Here is a 17,099-nt window from a genome sequence, read left to right as displayed (position 1 = left end):
TATAAACAGGGCCGAGTGAGAAGAAACAATTCCAGCTGCAGTAAATTAAGATTTTGAAATAGGGTCTTACAAAACCACAACCCAGCCCTGTAACTGCACGGGGTGGTGTGGGGTCACACGGGGGCTGGTGGGCAGGACCGTCCCCAGGGACCTTCACGGCCAACGGTAACACACAGTCTGGCAAGGGGAGTTTCGGGAAGTATTCAGTGGAATTTCAGTATCGGGCCCCTGAAAGTTCATGCCTCTGCTGCTGAAGTCACTGTAAGAGCGGAAGGACTGGGCTAATTTATCCAGGGCCTCTCATGTCCCAAATGCCGAGCTTATCTTCCCATCCTAGAGCATTGCGATCCAGGCAGAGCAGGGACTGCGACCACCTGCCCTGCACCACCTGAAGTCCAGACCAATGCTCCCAGCCTGCTCCTCGTGCTTTTTGCCACGCTCAGTGACTTTTTGCATAGCCATGCCACAAAAGAATGCCAAGCCACGCACCATTCTTTCAGATAACAAAATGCAATGAGTACAAACATGTCAGGAAAACATTTAATCTTAATTAAAAATACCTGAACTGTATCACTATACGCACACTTCACCTGTAAGTACCTATCTTGTACTGCAACAAGCTTCCCAAGTATTGATTAAAAAACCGCTGGAGTTTAATATAATGCATAACTATTAGGTCTTGGAAAAACACCACCACGAACCTACACCCAGTGCTCACTCCACGCGGCCATCAGACACCCCTGCTCCAGCATGCCAAGTAATGAATAACTCCAACAGGCTGATCTTGCAAATACCGAAACACGGACGGAATTGAAGCATCCAACTGGATGGGAAGGTCCTGCTACCCCCTCATTTCTCACCACAGCAGCAGGAGAGCACAGCCAGGGAATAAGGACAGATGGACCAGTGACTACATCTCCCACCCAGAAACTGGCTCCAGCTTCTCCACTCAATTCAAAGGCTTCATGCGTGGCTTTAGGCGATGTCCCAACCTTCACCTCTGTGAAAAGGGGGCAGCGGCACTTCCGCACCTGAAAGTCAGGGCTGGTGAACCAAACGCATTAAGCAACTCACTCAGACGCTGCACTAACTGGATTTATAAAGTACTGAAAACAGGCCACTAACAATTTCAAATCAATTTTATTTTCTTAAATTGGTGTTGTACAATTTAAAGCCAAAAAAAAAGGTCACACAAACACAAATAAAAAATGTTGACAAAGTATCAAGCATTACCTTATAAAGACCATCATCATACACTCTCACAAACCTGAAGATACATGTTTATTAGACTGAGGTTTCTTGAAATCTATTTAAGACGCTAGACACACACGCTGCAACAGTAACAAAGCCATGACAATAGCAGGTGGACTACACTAGCAACTTCAATGATGGTGGGGGGTTGGCTTTTGGGGTGGTTTTTGTTGGTTTTTTGCATACCTTATTGTCTACAAAGCAATAAATATTTTTCACCAAAAAAGTTGGTTTCACGCTACATGCAGTTAGATAAAAAAGAAAGTCACCAAAGTGATGGCAAAATAAATCACCTGCCTGATTTTTCTTTTTTGTTCCCCCCCCCCCCCCCCCACATTTTTGGATTTTTTTTTTTCCTGTGTTTTTTTGTAGCTTTTTTTTTTTTTTTTTAAATTCAAGCACAGTGGCTAAGTTTCAAGTATTGAGAGAAAACATATATATACACGTTTGTGTTTGTGTGTGTATCTATAGACATACACACACATACACACACATATCCTTGTATGTATATACACAAACACATACATATATATTGGTTGTAGTCTGTAAACCACGATTTTTTGGAGCAAGATATACTTGTATACGTTGAATGTGGACGATTTTGAGACATTCAAGTAATTAAGTACAGCTGGAAGGTTAGTGCTGAGCTTGCCACACGCAGGGGTCCCCATGCCCGTGGCAGAGCCGTGGGTCTGGGGCTCGGCACCCTGCAGGAGGCTGCCGGCGCGTGGCTGGGGCTCGCTGGGAAGGTTCGGGGTGCGCAGCGGGTGTCGGTATTGCAGAGTCAGTCCTGGCTTAGCGCTTCCATGCTGCTGCCCGGCGCCCCGCTCCTGCCTGCAGCGTAGCCCTTAGCAGAACGGGTAGAAAGCAGCCTTTCGGAAGCAGTCTGGGTCTCCTCGGCATTTCTGTCCACAGGCTGGGGGGCTGGTTGGTTGGTTTTGTCTTTTTTTGTGTGTCTGTCTTTTTTTCCTAGGCACAAGCACAAATGGCCACAGAAGCAGCAGACTGCAAACATATGATGTAACAGCGGCCCAATACTGAAGCATTTGTGAAAGCTATGCTTAAACTTCCTTGGTTGGGGCAACTGGGGAGTATTTTAAAAATTTCTTTATTGGCATTTGTGCTCTGTGATCAGAAATAGCCACGTTGCCAAAGATGATGACACCTCCAAAGTCAACTGAGTTGCTCCTGAAACCCTTGTAAAGTATCACACTGAACATGCCAATATTGAGAGAAAAAAAAAGCAATGAGGACTTAACCACCATGTGCAAAATATTTTGAAATCCCCAAAAACAAAGCCTGAGGTTTCAAGTTGCTTTCAAAGATACTTCTCTGCCCAGCGCTAACAAAATACTGCCATGACTGATAAATTAAGACACACACATGCGCACACAGACAGACGGAAAGGCAGCCAGCTATCCTCTCACACACATGCTCACAGCATCCGCAGCCTCACACAGAACTCTGGCCACTCGCACCCGCAGTCTCGTTTGGCTACAGTCTCCTTAAAAAGAAATGCTGAACATAAAACCGAACACTACAAGATTTCTTTATAAAAAAATGAAGCAGCAAATAAAACTTCTTAAAAAACGCATTTCCAATTGTAAGTGTGTAGGATATTAACGCCTGTTCTTGAGCTCTTAAAAAGCACGGAGCTTTATACTGACTGTCCTTAAGAGAACATTTAAATTAAAAAAAACCAAACCAAAAACAAAACCCTAAAACCCAAAACAAATCTTGGCTGCCAGACTGCAAGTCAGCTTCGCCTGGTGTGGAGGAGGAACAGCACAGACTCCGCAGTGCTTTTTGCCTCACACTCACAAGATACAGTACAGTTAAATACGTACAGTTACACACAAACCATATATATATATCAATATATATTCACCCTTAGGAATACATATCAATATACGCACACACGTAGTGCAATAAAACAACCAGGAAGCAAGGAAAGGAATAAAAAGGACAGCATTCCTAACAGTCGTGATGTTCCTGGGTTGTTGTGTGATGCAAAGTCAACTCCTCAAAGTTCCCATAGTGTGTAAAGTGCTCCTTTGATTCACAAAGCTAGTGTTCTTGGTTTCGGGGTGGGATGAGGGATCCAGGAAAGGGGTTTGCAAGCCAACAGCTGCAAGCAGGACAGCGCAGATGCTCCCTCCTGCCCGACACGTACTGGCGGGCCAAGCCGGGCAGCCGGCAGCCTTTCACGCCAGTCCCGCTGAGCTGGGCACCAGGGCAGGAACGAATCATTTTGGCTTCCGACAAGCACAGCAGCGTTACAATGCCTGTCCTGCTGCTTCCCGCGCGGAGGCCCTGTCCCTGTCGCTCACCTGGCCGGAGAGGGGCAGCCCACAGGGCAGCCATGGGCGCGGACCCCCCGGGCGGCCATGCACCCTCTACCTCGCGCCGGGCCTGTGAGTGGGAGCGACTCCAGCCACGTCCAGGCACAAGGGAGTGACTCCCCGCTCTCCGCTGTTCGGGAAGCACTCCAAGGCATAAACGCGTGTGGGGAGGGACAAAGAGAGGAAGGAGGGAGCCTCAGGCTGCCAGGAAGCTTGGAGATGTCCGGCTCTCAGCTGGGTGGGGGAAGTACATGGACTGGTCTTGATTTCTGAACGACAGCCTCCAACATTAACTGAAGCCAGCAGTTTCAGCACATCCATTGCCCGCAATGGACACAGCGCTGGAATACCCTGTTCTTAAGCAAGAGGGACAGGCAGCAGTCTCATCCTTCAAAGTGCTGGAAAGAAGCAGACTTCTATCCTTCATCCCCTCCGCCAACAGGGGAAACCTTTCCACACCGGCTCTGCCCTCACCCCAGCCCTCGGGCAGGGAAGCAGGTGTGCTTGCGGCAGTCACACAGCCCCACAGAGGAATCCCAGTCTGTGGAACAACTTCCCAAAATGTCAAAATACAAAACACTGAGCAGTTCATCCTCCACGTCTCCTACTGCCAAAATTGTTTCTCACCACAGCAGTAGGCCACTGGAAACAGTGATCCGCTGGGGCAAGGTGCGTGAAGAACGACGACGCTGACATCAGGCACAGAACCCTGACAGCAGAGCCGACAGCCTGCGCTCGATGCACAGTTTACCTGGGAGGGAAAAAAAACAACAACAAAAGGAATGGACTTCTCATATTCCTGGCAATACAAAGACTACTGGAACATGCTGGAGACTGCGGGCAGGAAGGCAGAACTTCAGCACATTCAAGAGCCTCTTGAGATGACCACCAGGTACTGATTCAGGCTGACCAGCACCGCGCCGGGAAGGGACAGGTCGAAGGGGTGAATAATTGAAGATCTAACAACGAAAACTGGGAGACAGCAGCTCTGGCAGAGGTATCAAGATGTTATAAACAACCATCGTCCAGTGGGAACAATTTATTCTCTTTTAGTTACTGGAGCGGCTTTTACCAGCGGGCAAGATGACTCAAGGTCTCCAATGCCATTTGTCATGGCTTACAGCTGAGACTCAGCCCAGCCCAGCAGGGTCAGTGCCAGATTCCCACTGTCTGAGCCCAAGACCCTCTCAAAAGCCACATGTTTGGTGGAATTAATTCCTCTCAGAGGAAGACATTGCTGTATTTCTAGGTTTATCATTTTACTTTTCAGGAGTAAGTAATCATATACCTGAGATGTAAAATGAAATGCATACTCACTACAGCCTACCAGAGAACAGCTCAATCGGGAAGCTGGAACACCGGGTAAAACAGGGAATATTGGGACATCAAGAGGGAAAAGGAATCTGTTAGATGCATTAACTGTATCTCTGGGCAAAAGATGTGATTTAGGTTTGGTAAGAAACAGCGCAATAGAAACTACTTAGTATTCCCTGCTCACTTAGTCCTCCAGTACCACACACTACCCACCAATCTCCCTCCGCTCTCCTTCAGTAAGCCTCACGTCAGCTGTGAAAGCTGGTGATAATTAGCTGGCTGATTGCCCCCGAGCCAGAAATCCCTTCTCTCATTACCTCTCCGAGAGCTCTGGCTACACAGATGACTAGAGCAGCCTGGCAGCGCTCTGGACACTGGCCCAAGGCAGGCAGGCGGTAGCTGCTGAGGGGGGAGGCACGTGCTGCCAGCTGTGGCCTCTCCCCACAGCTGCGGATGGCTGGCTTAGCCGGGGTGGCACAGAGCCCAGGCCAGCCGCACTGCTCCAGCAGGTGATGGCTGCCCCATGCCCCATCCCCTCTGCCCCCTCTGACAGGGTCAAGGAGGTGACTGCAGGGCACCTTCACTCCACCTGGGGCTGGCGGAGCTGGCAGCAGCGGGGAGCAACACCCCTCTCGACAAAGGGAGAGCAGGAGAGAGGAGACAGCTGGGAGCAGCAGGCAGAGGGGCTCCATCTGTCCCGGGGACGGGAAGCCAAATGATGGCAAGTAGGCAAGAGTTCAGCTTTCACTGCTACAGCAAGCACTTGCTGGTGAGAGAAATATTTGTCTGCTGCCTTCTCGGCCTGGCCTGAGGCGGGGGCACCAGAGAGGCGAGCAGTCCTGTTTCAAAAGATGCGCTGGAAGGAGCCTTCGCTGTGCTGATCGGCCATCTCTGCCCAACAGCTGCTGCGGTTTCACGTTCCCAAGCGAACTGCGCAGTCAGAGGGATGGTGCTGGCTGGAAACCAAGTCCAGGCCCCTGCTGTTGCCCAACCACTTCCTTCAGCGAGTTCTTTCACGCATCAAAAGCTCCAACAAAGCCCTGGCAATCGCTCCGCACGGAAAGATCTCAAAATATGGCTCAGAACACAGACCTAAAATTCTAACAGCCTTCCTGCTGGGAAAGCAGGAGGCCAGGCTGTGAGGAGCTGCAACAAGCTCAGAAGTCTCTGCTATGTCCACCAAGATGTAGCCAAAGGAACAAAGGATGCTGGGTACTGAAATTCCTGAGCCACGCAGCCCAAGACCCACATGTTCTAGCGGGAGGGAAAAAAAACAAAAAAAGTCACCGAACACTCACATTTATTGATGTTTTCTATGTCGCCCTGTTCAGTGATGATGTTCAGGAGCCCCTCCATCAGCAGCAGAGCCTTGTGGTACCTCTGTGCGCAGTCCTCTCTGTGGTGGAACATCTCATCCAGGGCTGCAGACTGCACCTGCAGGTAACAACCCCATGCCAAGAGGTTACTCCTGGACCAGACCCAGCTTTCCCAGCACGGCCCCCTCAGCTGCATGAACACCTCCTTCACCCAGCCTCCAGAGGCTGCACACAGCATCCTGAGTCAAACCACCTGCTAAGGCTCCTAGTAGGAACTGCTAGCGCCTGGCACTTGCCCCATGCTAACCCTGCTCCCAGGCACTCTATGGTCATTACCATTTGCACAGCATAGCTGAAGATGAGCTTCTCTGCGGTGATGCTGTTGATCCGATCCATGAGTTTCTGTTTGTCCAAGAAGAACCTCTGGAGTCTCATGTTGAGGCAGTGGCAGGATGATACACTGGATTTATAAAGCTCATTCAGCTTCTTCACAACTAGAGTAAAGGAAAGAAATCCTTCAGGTGCTACTTCTAGTTCTCCCTATGCCTCCCCAGTCTCCATGCACAGGACTCCAAGTGAGTAACTTCAAGACGACAGGGTTACATTAAAGCCAAAAGACTAGCAGCGAGGTACTTGCTGCACCAACAGGGTCTTTTTCCATTTCTCTGTCACCTTCACCAGTTATAAGCCTGCACGTGGCAACACCTACACGTATACCTAGTTCACCAGGTCTATTTTGATTTCCTTCAGTTGTCACAAGGCAGAGAGCACTTTGCACCATGCAAGATGTCTCACTCGCCACCAGAAGCAACAGACGCGCCAGATACAAAGCTTCTGCTACTTGATGGGTGACGACGTGCTGTGAAGAAGTACGTGACTTGCATGGGGTAGCTGTTGGAGCCGGGTGTGGATGAGCAGCACTGACTAAGCAAGGGAATCTCTCTTGGGACTCTGCTGTCCCAGAAAGAAAAAGACACTGATGCCTGTGAAAGGCCATCTCCCTCCCTGAACCGCGGCAGCTCCTGTGGAAAGGCTGTGAGACAGACAATCAGGAACCCAATATGATTCTGAGCAATTAAATAACAATTTAAAACAGCAAGCAACACCACAGGCTTGAGTCTCCCTAGCTGCAAGGCATGATCTACGCAAAGTACTGAATACAAACTCCTGCCAACACGTGATGAGTATTAGCTGCTACACGCACCTCTGAAAATCCCCGCGCTGCATGATTTGTTCCTGGGGGATGCAAATTAACCCATACCACGAACCAGCCTCTCTCAGCTACCACGCAGAGGGGCAACCCCACATGGCAGCCAGGCCAACTAAATCTAGCTGTCCCAGGCAGAGATAAGAGAGCAGAGCCAGAGAAGAGACTGCCTCCAGGAAGAAAGGCTGCCATCTGAGAAAAGGATGCACAAGAGGCACAAAACCATAACCCTGTCATGACCAAACCGTCAGATCACCCTTGCTCAGAAGGAATTTGAGAGGGAGTGGGAACCCCAAAGCTTGTGGGTCACATCAGGAGGGCAAAATGAAAAGCTCCATGAGAAGACAGTCAAGAGAGACTATTTAAAAACCAAAACAACAAATACAGCAATACCCTCTTCCATGGAACTAAATCAGAGTTCTCAGCTGTCCCCAAATTATCAGGAAAAAGAGGATGGCTGTGGGTAGGGACCCTGCCTGGCACACACCACCCAAGGACACTCCAGGGCAGTGTCTTCTTGTGCTTCCCTGCTTTTTCCACATGCATGGGACACAAGTACCTGGAAAACCCTTCTGTCCCTGCTGTGCCCTGAAAAACCCCAAGGGAGCAGTATTTTGTGGGGAGAGAGACAAGGAAGACAACCTTGCCCAACTCCCACATACGGAAGGACAGATTACACTACAAATCTAGAAGTTGCAATCTGCCCTGAAAAGGAATAATTTATTTGGGTCAGGCCAACTTCCCTGTTAGCCTGAACTTGGGCCAGATACGTAGCTACACCCGTGTATGTTGCTCTGTACTGTCTGCTACAATGTATGTGTGCTCACTGTATTTAGCTTTGATTTTTCACATGCCACCCCAAGGCAGGATGAGCACTTTCAAAGGCTAAGCTCTTGGGTAAGGTGGCCAGTGGGTCAAGTACTTCAAGGGCTTCAAAAAGCTCCCTCAGTAATATTACAATGGTAGTTTTGAAGTTGTTTTTTCTAATCACTGAACCACATCGAGCTTGCATCACAAGCCAGCCAGTCAGATGCAAATGCAAGGCCGAACACCAGCAAAGGAGTGACGCTGGCATTACCAGTATTTTACTTCCTGTGTTTTTGCTTCACTTGAAAAATCATCACTGCCAAGACAGGTCTCCATTTGCCAAGTAAGCACTCCCTAGGACATGCACTGTGTAATTAAGCTGGACTGACGTCCAGTACAAACAAGCACCTGAGACAGATGTACAAGGAATCAGATAAGATACCCTCCCCTCTCACTGACCAGCGCTGAAGATTCTCACCAGGACACGAGCGAGAGCTTTGAGACACTAAGTCAATGTGAAGAAAGGAACATTCCCCTCAGTGCAAATCAAAAAGATGGGGCTGTGCAAGGGGACAGGAAGAAATGAGCCCCTGGGCATGCCGGTGGGGACTCGCCCTCACTCACACCCATCCATACCCCTTGCCACACTTTTTAATACTCCCATTCCAGGTGAGCCCAGCAGCTCCTTACCTTGCTTGACGGTGGAGGAGAGGCACAGCTTGCCAGCTTTGATCTGCTCTATGGCCATCTGCAGCCCCGAGGACAGAAGCTCCGCTACTTTCAGGTACAGCACGAGCTGCTCCGCGTAGCTGCAACGAAAGTACATTGCAACGCCCTGGGATGGAAGGCGGTTTAAGCGCCCTGAAGGATGTGGCGGGGGGAGCGAGGGAGGGTTTGGGGGCTGGGCGGCTGGCCCCTGTCCATACATACCTCCACTCCCGGCTGAGAAGGCTGATCTGGTCGGCCACCACACTCTCCTGGAGCTGGTACTCTGATGCCACGGAACCGCTCATCTCGCTGGAGCTGCCTTTAAGGGCGGCAATTTCCATCACATAGTGGACAAAGGCGAGCGTGAAGCGGAGGCTGCGCAGGATGTCAGTGTGCTCTTGCTGTTGAAGGGATGCCAGGGCAGGGGTTATGGAGGAAAAGCTGGCGTGCCAGGGCGGGCTGCTCACCTAGAGCCGTGCCAGCAACCCAGCCCAGCTTACAGAAAGAACACTTGAGCCCCAACCTCCCCCCCCACCTCTGCTTTGGGCAGGGGCAGCCAGACTCGGCCCCCCGCCTGCACACTGCACCAGCTCCCTCTCTACAGGGACAGCAGCAGGCAACAGCCCCGGGCCAGGCATTTCCAGGCAGGTGGTGAGACTTGCTCCAGAATTAGAAGCCCCCTTCCCAAGGAGGATCCCAGCTCCAGCCAGGAAGGGGAGAGACCATTTGCACCAGGGGCTCAGCACTGGTTCCCACCACAGCAATGCTGGTACAAAACTGAAACGGGGCGTAGATTTCATGAGAATCACTGCCTCCCACACCACAGAAATCTGTGGAGCAAGCGTGTCCCACCCTAGAGCCCAACCCTCAGCCCCTGGCCCTTACATCCTCCCCGTTCAGTGCAGCGAGCCCCGCGGGAGGCCCCTGAAGAGTGAGCAAGGACAAGCTTCTGTCTGGTGTCCAGCTAGTGAGGGAAGGGAAGTGAGGGAGCCTCTCACTTGAAGGTCAACATTCGTTTCAAAGTAGTTTTTCCTCTGCTGTTACAGACCAAAGGGGATTATCCCATTCTGGGAAGCTGCATTGCTTAAGTCGCTGCAAGCACTTCTGGGAAGTCGGTATTTGTGGAAGAGCTGGATGTTTGTGTGTCTGCAAAGTGAACTGCTGCCTGGATCAGATGCAACCCCACTGTTTGTACTCTCCTCTGCAGAGAAGTGGCTAACCTGCTTAATCTTCAAATAGTCAGTGGCTCAGTTCTCTCAAAGGGGGCTGGTAAGGATGTTCCTACATGAATTTATCAAAAAACCCCATGCTCAAGTTCTGCAAGCTTTTGGTTTTCACTCACTAGCTCAGACACTTGGCCGCTAAGGCAGCTTTGACTATCTCAAACACAAATCTCTCCTCCCACTATCTTGCTATCTGGACAGTCCAGTACAGTAAGGAACTGTTATCTCCACCTTCCTTTATTTTCTTTAAAAGCAGAGGAGGAACTTGGAGATTAAGTAATTGCCAAGTCATACAAGAAGTTTGTGGCAGAGCAGGAAACCACTGAGAACTTGCAGGTCTCAGCCTGGTATCTCTAACCAATGCACAATCCTTCCCCTCTGCTTATACAGTCAGCTTCTGTTAATTATGCTGACATTCGTGGCCTCATTTGGCGTTACAAAAGCCTTTCCTTCTGTAGCCATCTCTGTATGGTGTTTTTAAAGCACTGCAAAAGAAACTAAAATGTAGCCTTCTATTTGCCTTGTCTGCATGTAAAGAAACTTTTAGAAAAGATGGAAGAACCACCCGCCTCAGTGCAACAGCTTTGCTCAAGATGAACAAGGGTGCTCACACAGTAACCTTTCAATGCCCTGAAAGTATCAGCAGAAATCAGAAAATCCACCAGGTTTGCATTCTGGCCAGCTCCGCAGAGCACAAAGGGGTCTTGAAATATGGTGTAAAGGTTTTGTGACATGCAAACGATTACTGCACTCTGCAGAAATGATGATCGAACCCAAACGACTCATTACAGACATAGAAGCGGAGTGCTATTAACAAGATCAAGTTGATGCCTCCTTAGGACATTCTCTTCAGACCAGTGTCTGAAGTGGTGGCAGCTGTCAGGGCCCCATAATTCTGGGACCTTACACAGGTAGGATGCTCAGTTAAACTCACTACTATTGTGACACATCAACACTGAAAGTCCTAGCCCTGTGGCTCTGCAGGTAATTAAGCAAGCAAATGCAATTCAATGCATAATTGACAAAAACCCCAAGCTAAATAAAACCTGAAGCAGAAGAGCAAACCCACATCCTTAAAACAATGTATGCTTATCTCTGTGGTCATCTAGGAGGTTTTAGCAACACCAGCAAAATTCAGATACAAAGAGCCTTCCCCAGTCCCAGACAGCCCAAAGAGGTATCACGAGCAGAGCTGAAGCCGTGACTGAATCTGCAAATGGGCAGCCTGACCTACATTTCAAATGTATCTCAGCTACAGAAGCATTTGCTCTGCTTCAGCCCACCCCCAGCCTGCCGAGAAGGGAAGCCTGGCAGCCTTTCAGGCTGACAATCTGGTTCAGCCGTTCTGGTGCAGAATGTGGTGTCCCCCCACTCCCATTAGCAGCACAAGTGTCAGGTTTGCTTTCTTCCAGATCCTTCCAGCAGAAGCCGTATCACTGCCTGCCCCGCCGGTGCATGCAGCAGGCAGTCATTTGATACACTAAGCTACCTGCACTCTCCAGTCAGCTATCACTGATATGTTGAGCCTTTTAAAAGGGAAAAGGCCCAAAAGTTTTCTTCAGAAGCTGTTAATTCAGAATGCATTGGATAACCGCTACTTCCGACTTGCAATTTCGGCTTTAGAAATGGTGAATTTTAACCCCTGTCACGGCCTGTCTCAGGGACTGAAGCTCAAGAGTCACGCTGCCAAACATGCCCTGGGCTTTCTGAGCACTGCACCGGCCTTCTCTCTTGAAACCAGTTTGCAGCATCTTTGGAAGCAACCCCCTTGGCTGCAAACATGGAGCCACCCGACCTCTGGACTGGCTTTACATGTATTCCCCCATCCTTTGCCCCTACCAAGCCCTTGGGATGTACCCACCTCCATGAGTGTCTCCTCGGGCAGCTCTGGTGCCTCAAACGTAACAGCACCTTCCAGGTTGGCGGTGATAGGATCAGCAAAAGCATACCGGAGACTTGAGGGGCCTTCCACAGCATCCCCGCCAGCCCCCACTGCCAGGTGCCTGCCGGTGAATGAGCCTCCCGAACTGAGAGAGCTGGAAGACCCCACTGAGAAGAAAAATAGGCAAAGGAATTACTGAAGGTATTAATAGCAGGCCAGGTATTCCTCGCCCAGCAGAGGAGACAATCCTGTAGGATCCAGGATCCTGGATCTGATAGGAGCCAGCAACAGGTACTTTGGAGGAAGATGCAGGGACTCTTGATGCAGAATAACCATTCCCCAATGTAAGCTCCTTAGCAACTCAGGTAGACCAGCTTACAAGCTCAAGCAGATTTCATGCACCTTCCAGAATGTCCATCATTTATGGAGACAATTCAGAAGTACTCTTTGTTTCTTGTTTGTCCAAACCCTTTCTGAATCCTGCTATAATTTCTTGGCCTGACTCTTATTGTACCCCACCACAGCCAACTTCCCCATCATGGATCAGCATGGCTTGAACCCTGGTTCCCTACCTTTTACACTATCACTATCACTGAATAAGCACCTCTGGTAAATGAGGTTTTTATCATTGTTTTAAAACAGAAGCTGCTTACACGCAAACTGGGCGAACCGCCCACTACGTGCCCTGCACTTCTGCTTCTCCCTCTTTAGGAACAGGTGGCTGGGCAGAGAGTAAGTTGACTTCAGCTGAGTTAAGACTCTAACCTCAGGATTCAGGAGACCCTGTAAACACAGTGTCCATCGGACAGTTCCCTCACCATCATCTTTTCCCCTTCCTGACCACTGAATCCACCCTAAAAGCACACTGCACATAGAAGATGGACACTTCAAAAGGAGTTACTGTCTCAGGGTAGGGCTTCATATCCCCTGACACACTGCCACAGAGGGGTATATTCCGTCTGACAGCGGGATGAAATACCAGCTACAAAACTTTGCTAATTCTACCAAGGAGATACTCTCCACTATCACTGATGGTTTGGAGGGAGATGTTCCTCTTCTACCCACAAATTCAATTTCCTGCCCTACCCTGCCTTCAAAGGGTTCAGCAATGTAATAATGCACAACTGATCTGCAGAGAGGCACAGTCTCCTCTCCTCCCAAAGCTCTCTCCCTGCTGGCAGCTATGCTTCAGAGCTAAGTGGACCATCAAAGACTGGCAGAGTATTTCCAGATCTTTCAGAGAGAGGCAAGGACCAACAATATCACATTCTGGATATCCTGTAACTCCAAGAGGCTGTTTGCAGAAATTGTTACTGTGACTCACGAAAAGGTTCTCCTTTAATGTCTATCAAGTGACCTTACTCACGGCTTGTCCAAGCACTTGAGTGCAGAGTTTCAGCTTGCCAAGCCCCCCTTTTCACCATTCACTCTGTGCATTAACTGTAGCATAAGGAGTTAGGCACAGGCCTCATAAACAAAGCTTGTCAAGCAGCACTGCTTTGACCACCTTGACCTAATGCTCCGTATGTGTTGTAGGTTCACTATTCAGCAACCCTCTCTCCCAGGCATCCCATCTAAGAACTTGACTGTTCAGCAGATGCTTAAGCATCCAAGTATCAACCTGCTAAAATAAAAAATGGTGCTTGGATCTGCTTCCGAATTGCTATTATCCCCGCAAAAGCAATGCAGGACGTCTGAATTCTCTACCCATAACACTGCAGCAGTAGCTAGCGGCTGCAGCCAGGGTAGTAACCCCACTGTGCTACAGGCCTGTCAGACACTTTGTAAGAGTCTCTGCTCTACAGAGCTTACCCTCTAAATAGAGGAGACAAAGAAAGGATTACGGTCCCCACTTCCCAGACAATCAAGGATGTGAGTGGTTTTAGTTACGACGGAAATGCAAGCTATACCCAGGAACTAAGCCCACGCATCCCCCCCATCCCAGTCAAGCAGCTTGTTTGTGGTTACATCAAACCCTTCCCTGCAATAATTAAGAACAACAGAGCTGACTACATTCAGATCAGGAACAGCTGAGAACCCAAACAGCCAAAAATGCAAATAAAAACGTCCAAGTACTTTCTTAAACTGAACATAGACTCCGGCTAACAGACACACCATCCCAAAAGGGCCAATTACCACAGCCTCAGCTGCTGGCTGATGAGGCTGGAGCACTGGCATCATTAAAGAAGTATCTGTCAAGCAGGAGTGCACTTCCCCATCTCCTACTTAAGCAGCTCAGAACATCAGTAACACCACAACAATTGTGCATACAGAGCCATCCTGGCCCTTTCCTAGTGGTACTGGTGCACTGGAATTGTTGGGCATGGATGGTCACGCTCATCTTTTACAGCTCATCCAAAACCCATGGGAAAACCATCAGAACACGACACCATCCTTGCATTTGTTGACCTCTCAGCAACAGTGGGTCTGTGAACAGCTGCAGCGTTACTCCCAAAGCAGAGAGCAATGAAGTAGAAGAAAAGTTTGCCTGTCTCTTCCAGTACTGGAAAACCACTGTCTGGCACGAGTCCTTGTGCCAGTGCAAACAGTTATGAGCAATAACGGGGGTTGGCAGGAGCCAGCACGAGAACCTCAAAGGCATTTAGACCAGCTGAGCTCTGCGGGCTGCTCTGAGCAGCCCTCTGCCTCCACCAGTGTTCAGCAGCAAGGAATTCAACTCATCGCTCTGCCCCCAGGCATTCCCACTGGAACAGGCAGGTAGGTATCAGCCCTTTACCTGAAAACATCCTGGTCCTCGTGGTCTGTGGGGGGGTTGTTCCACTGGGAGGGGATCCGACAGTAAAAATCACTGGGGATGGGCTGGCAGAGCCCCCAGCCCGGGCACCAGAGTGCAGGGTCCCTCCGTAAGCACCTGAGGGAGCTGGGGAGACAGTTGAAAGGTGCAGACTGGCATTACAGGAAAGTTACTCAGCGCATGGTGTGCCTCACCCAGCAGTTTGTGTTCCTGCAGACTCTCTTGGGAGATGGTGCTTACCGGCACAGGCTCGCACTCCCTTTGGAGGTGTCCCCCGCGAACACGAGCAGGCCAGGCTGGCATGGGCTACAGGTCACCAGCCTGGGCAGGGACACACATTGCTGCAGCTGTTCTCCCCGCCTCGCTTCCCAACCTGCAAGCCCAGGAAGACCCACCCTTGCCGAGTCATTCATATTCGAGCTGCCTGGCAGAAAGTCCCCACCTCCACGTTATCACGTTCAGAAGGGGTCAAAAGAGGAAGCCTTGCCTACACAAATCACACCACTAGCCAGCAATTACACAGCATGCGTAGCCCGCAGACCTCCGAGCGCTCCGCAAAGGAAAGCAAACATGGTTACGCTCCTCACACATGGCAGTCACTTCCTTTGCCAAACGCCATTGGAAAAGCAGCCTCCCATTGTAGAGGGCAAGTAGGCAAGCTGCTCGCCCCAGCCCAGGACATCCTGCTAGATCTGCCCAGCATTCCCACCTACCTGCAATTTCCATTGGCTTCTCATTGTTCAGGCTGTCGTTGCTGCCAGCTTCTGAGATCTGTGCCCCAAAGGCTGCCTTCAGAAGCAGGTCAGTGAGCCTGCCTGTGCTGAGAGACCTAAAAAAAGGACATATAACATGATGCAGCCAGTCAACAGATGCAAGGTTTCAGCTAACTTCCACGTCAGGCTGTGCCACGACTGGTCCACAGCCACTTAACACTACACAGTGAACAGTCTGGGGTTGAAGTAACCACTCTTCCTCTTTTAACAGAGCATCTGAAGCACCTCCTGCCACTTGTAAGGAAGCGTACAACTACTAACTGCAGTAATGCAAGTATGACACAATGTTATTACAATACCATTTTTCTTTGGTGGAAGTATGGAAATTAGTATCAGAGGACTCCTCCAGATCACTGGAGAAAGCCGCAGCCTGCAGAGAGGCATGTAAGAAAAACCTAACACTAACACTGGAGTGACTCGATCCTGCAATGCTCGTGACAGTCAGCACGTGGCTTTCAAACAGAACTTCGCGCTGAAGGCCTGTGCCCACTGTTGGATGGACAAGGAACACCCGTAACACCCTCTCATCCATGACAGGCACAGGCTCCACCAACAGCAAGGCGCGCATCTGTGTAATTGCAGGGAATCTGGCCTAAGGACAAAATCCTGCATCCCCCCCAACTTGATGAAACCATGGACACTATAAACAGACTGTGAAGCTGCAGACAACCTTTCACTTTATAGAATCTAGGCCATGGACTGCCCCTGTAGAGGAAGACTTAAAACATTTGTACCGTATCTGCCTGCAGTCCAAGGGTGCTAGCAGGTAACTACAGAAGGGTTACAGATGCTACCTTACACCTTCAGTGTTAGCCGGGGTCTGGAATCTGCCCCACCTGTCCTGTGTTAGGGAACAAAGCGCCACTGTGTAAAGCAGACTATAGCTCACCTGCCCTTGATCTCTTCCACAGGCCTCAATCCCAAGCCAGTTTGCTGGCAGTGGAAATGCCCCATCTCCTTCAGGTCTGGCAAGGTCTTGTTCCGTGTTGGAGCCACCATCACCCCCTGATGGGCCAAGAGAGTGAGGAGATTCTGGGAACTTGGGGTTTTGGGAAACTCAAACGGGGACACAGCCTAAGAAGAACAGAAAAAGCAGAGATCTGCCTTTAAAATGAAGGAGGAAGGCTCCTCTTGCCCCCCTGACTTATTTATCAAAAATAAATGGTATGCTTAACAGCCTGCCTGAAATAAAGAGGTAGAAATCCCACCCCACGCCGTTACTTGTCCTAAATCCCAGAAAAACTGAAACAAAAGGACAAAAAACTGCTGAAAATTTTAGCAGCTTAACATAAGCAGAGAAAAAGCTGTCAGTGTGCCAGCTTCGTATGAGACACGAGGCTGTTTTGCCTGCTCCACCGTCTGCCGTCTCTGCTGGGGATTCCTACCGGACACACACCTGCGTCACAAGCTGAACGGTGTGAGCAAAGCAGCCCAGGCACCGCCAGTCACTGATGTGCTTCTGCCTCATCGGGGCAGCTCCTTTCCATCATCCGTTTAAAACCCTGGGCTCAGCTCAGATGG

General features: G+C 49.9%; 1 protein-coding gene across 7 annotated transcripts in view; it reads right to left on the bottom strand.

Moving 5' to 3' along the window:
• Positions 1–1,121: 1,121 nt before the first annotated feature.
• Positions 1,122–17,099, bottom strand: part of ULK1 (unc-51 like autophagy activating kinase 1) — an 81,946-nt gene continuing 65,968 nt past the window's right edge. For 6 of the 7 annotated variants that reach the window (XM_055702719.1, XM_055702737.1, XM_055702729.1 and 3 more), the window contains 9 exons: positions 16,468–16,652; positions 15,519–15,634; positions 14,788–14,931; positions 12,030–12,217; positions 9,168–9,346; positions 8,928–9,046; positions 6,560–6,717; positions 6,206–6,341; positions 1,122–4,344 (listed from right to left, as the gene is read on the bottom strand). In XM_055702719.1, coding sequence (XP_055558694.1) covers positions 4,289–4,344; positions 6,206–6,341; positions 6,560–6,717; positions 8,928–9,046; positions 9,168–9,346; positions 12,030–12,217; positions 14,788–14,931; positions 15,519–15,634; positions 16,468–16,652 — 1,281 coding nt within the window. In that variant the 3' untranslated portion in view covers positions 1,122–4,288. The remainder of the gene's footprint in view (positions 4,345–6,205; positions 6,342–6,559; positions 6,718–8,927; positions 9,047–9,167; positions 9,347–12,029; positions 12,218–14,787; positions 14,932–15,518; positions 15,635–16,467; positions 16,653–17,099) is intronic. The other variant, XM_055702743.1, reaches the window with a different exon arrangement.

The sequence above is a fragment of the Falco cherrug genome, chromosome 1, assembly GCF_023634085.1.
Source record: "Falco cherrug isolate bFalChe1 chromosome 1, bFalChe1.pri, whole genome shotgun sequence".
Taxonomy (NCBI): Eukaryota; Metazoa; Chordata; class Aves; order Falconiformes; family Falconidae; genus Falco; species Falco cherrug.
Note: the sequence above shows the minus strand (reverse complement) of the source record. Positions and strands in the feature narration are given on the sequence as shown.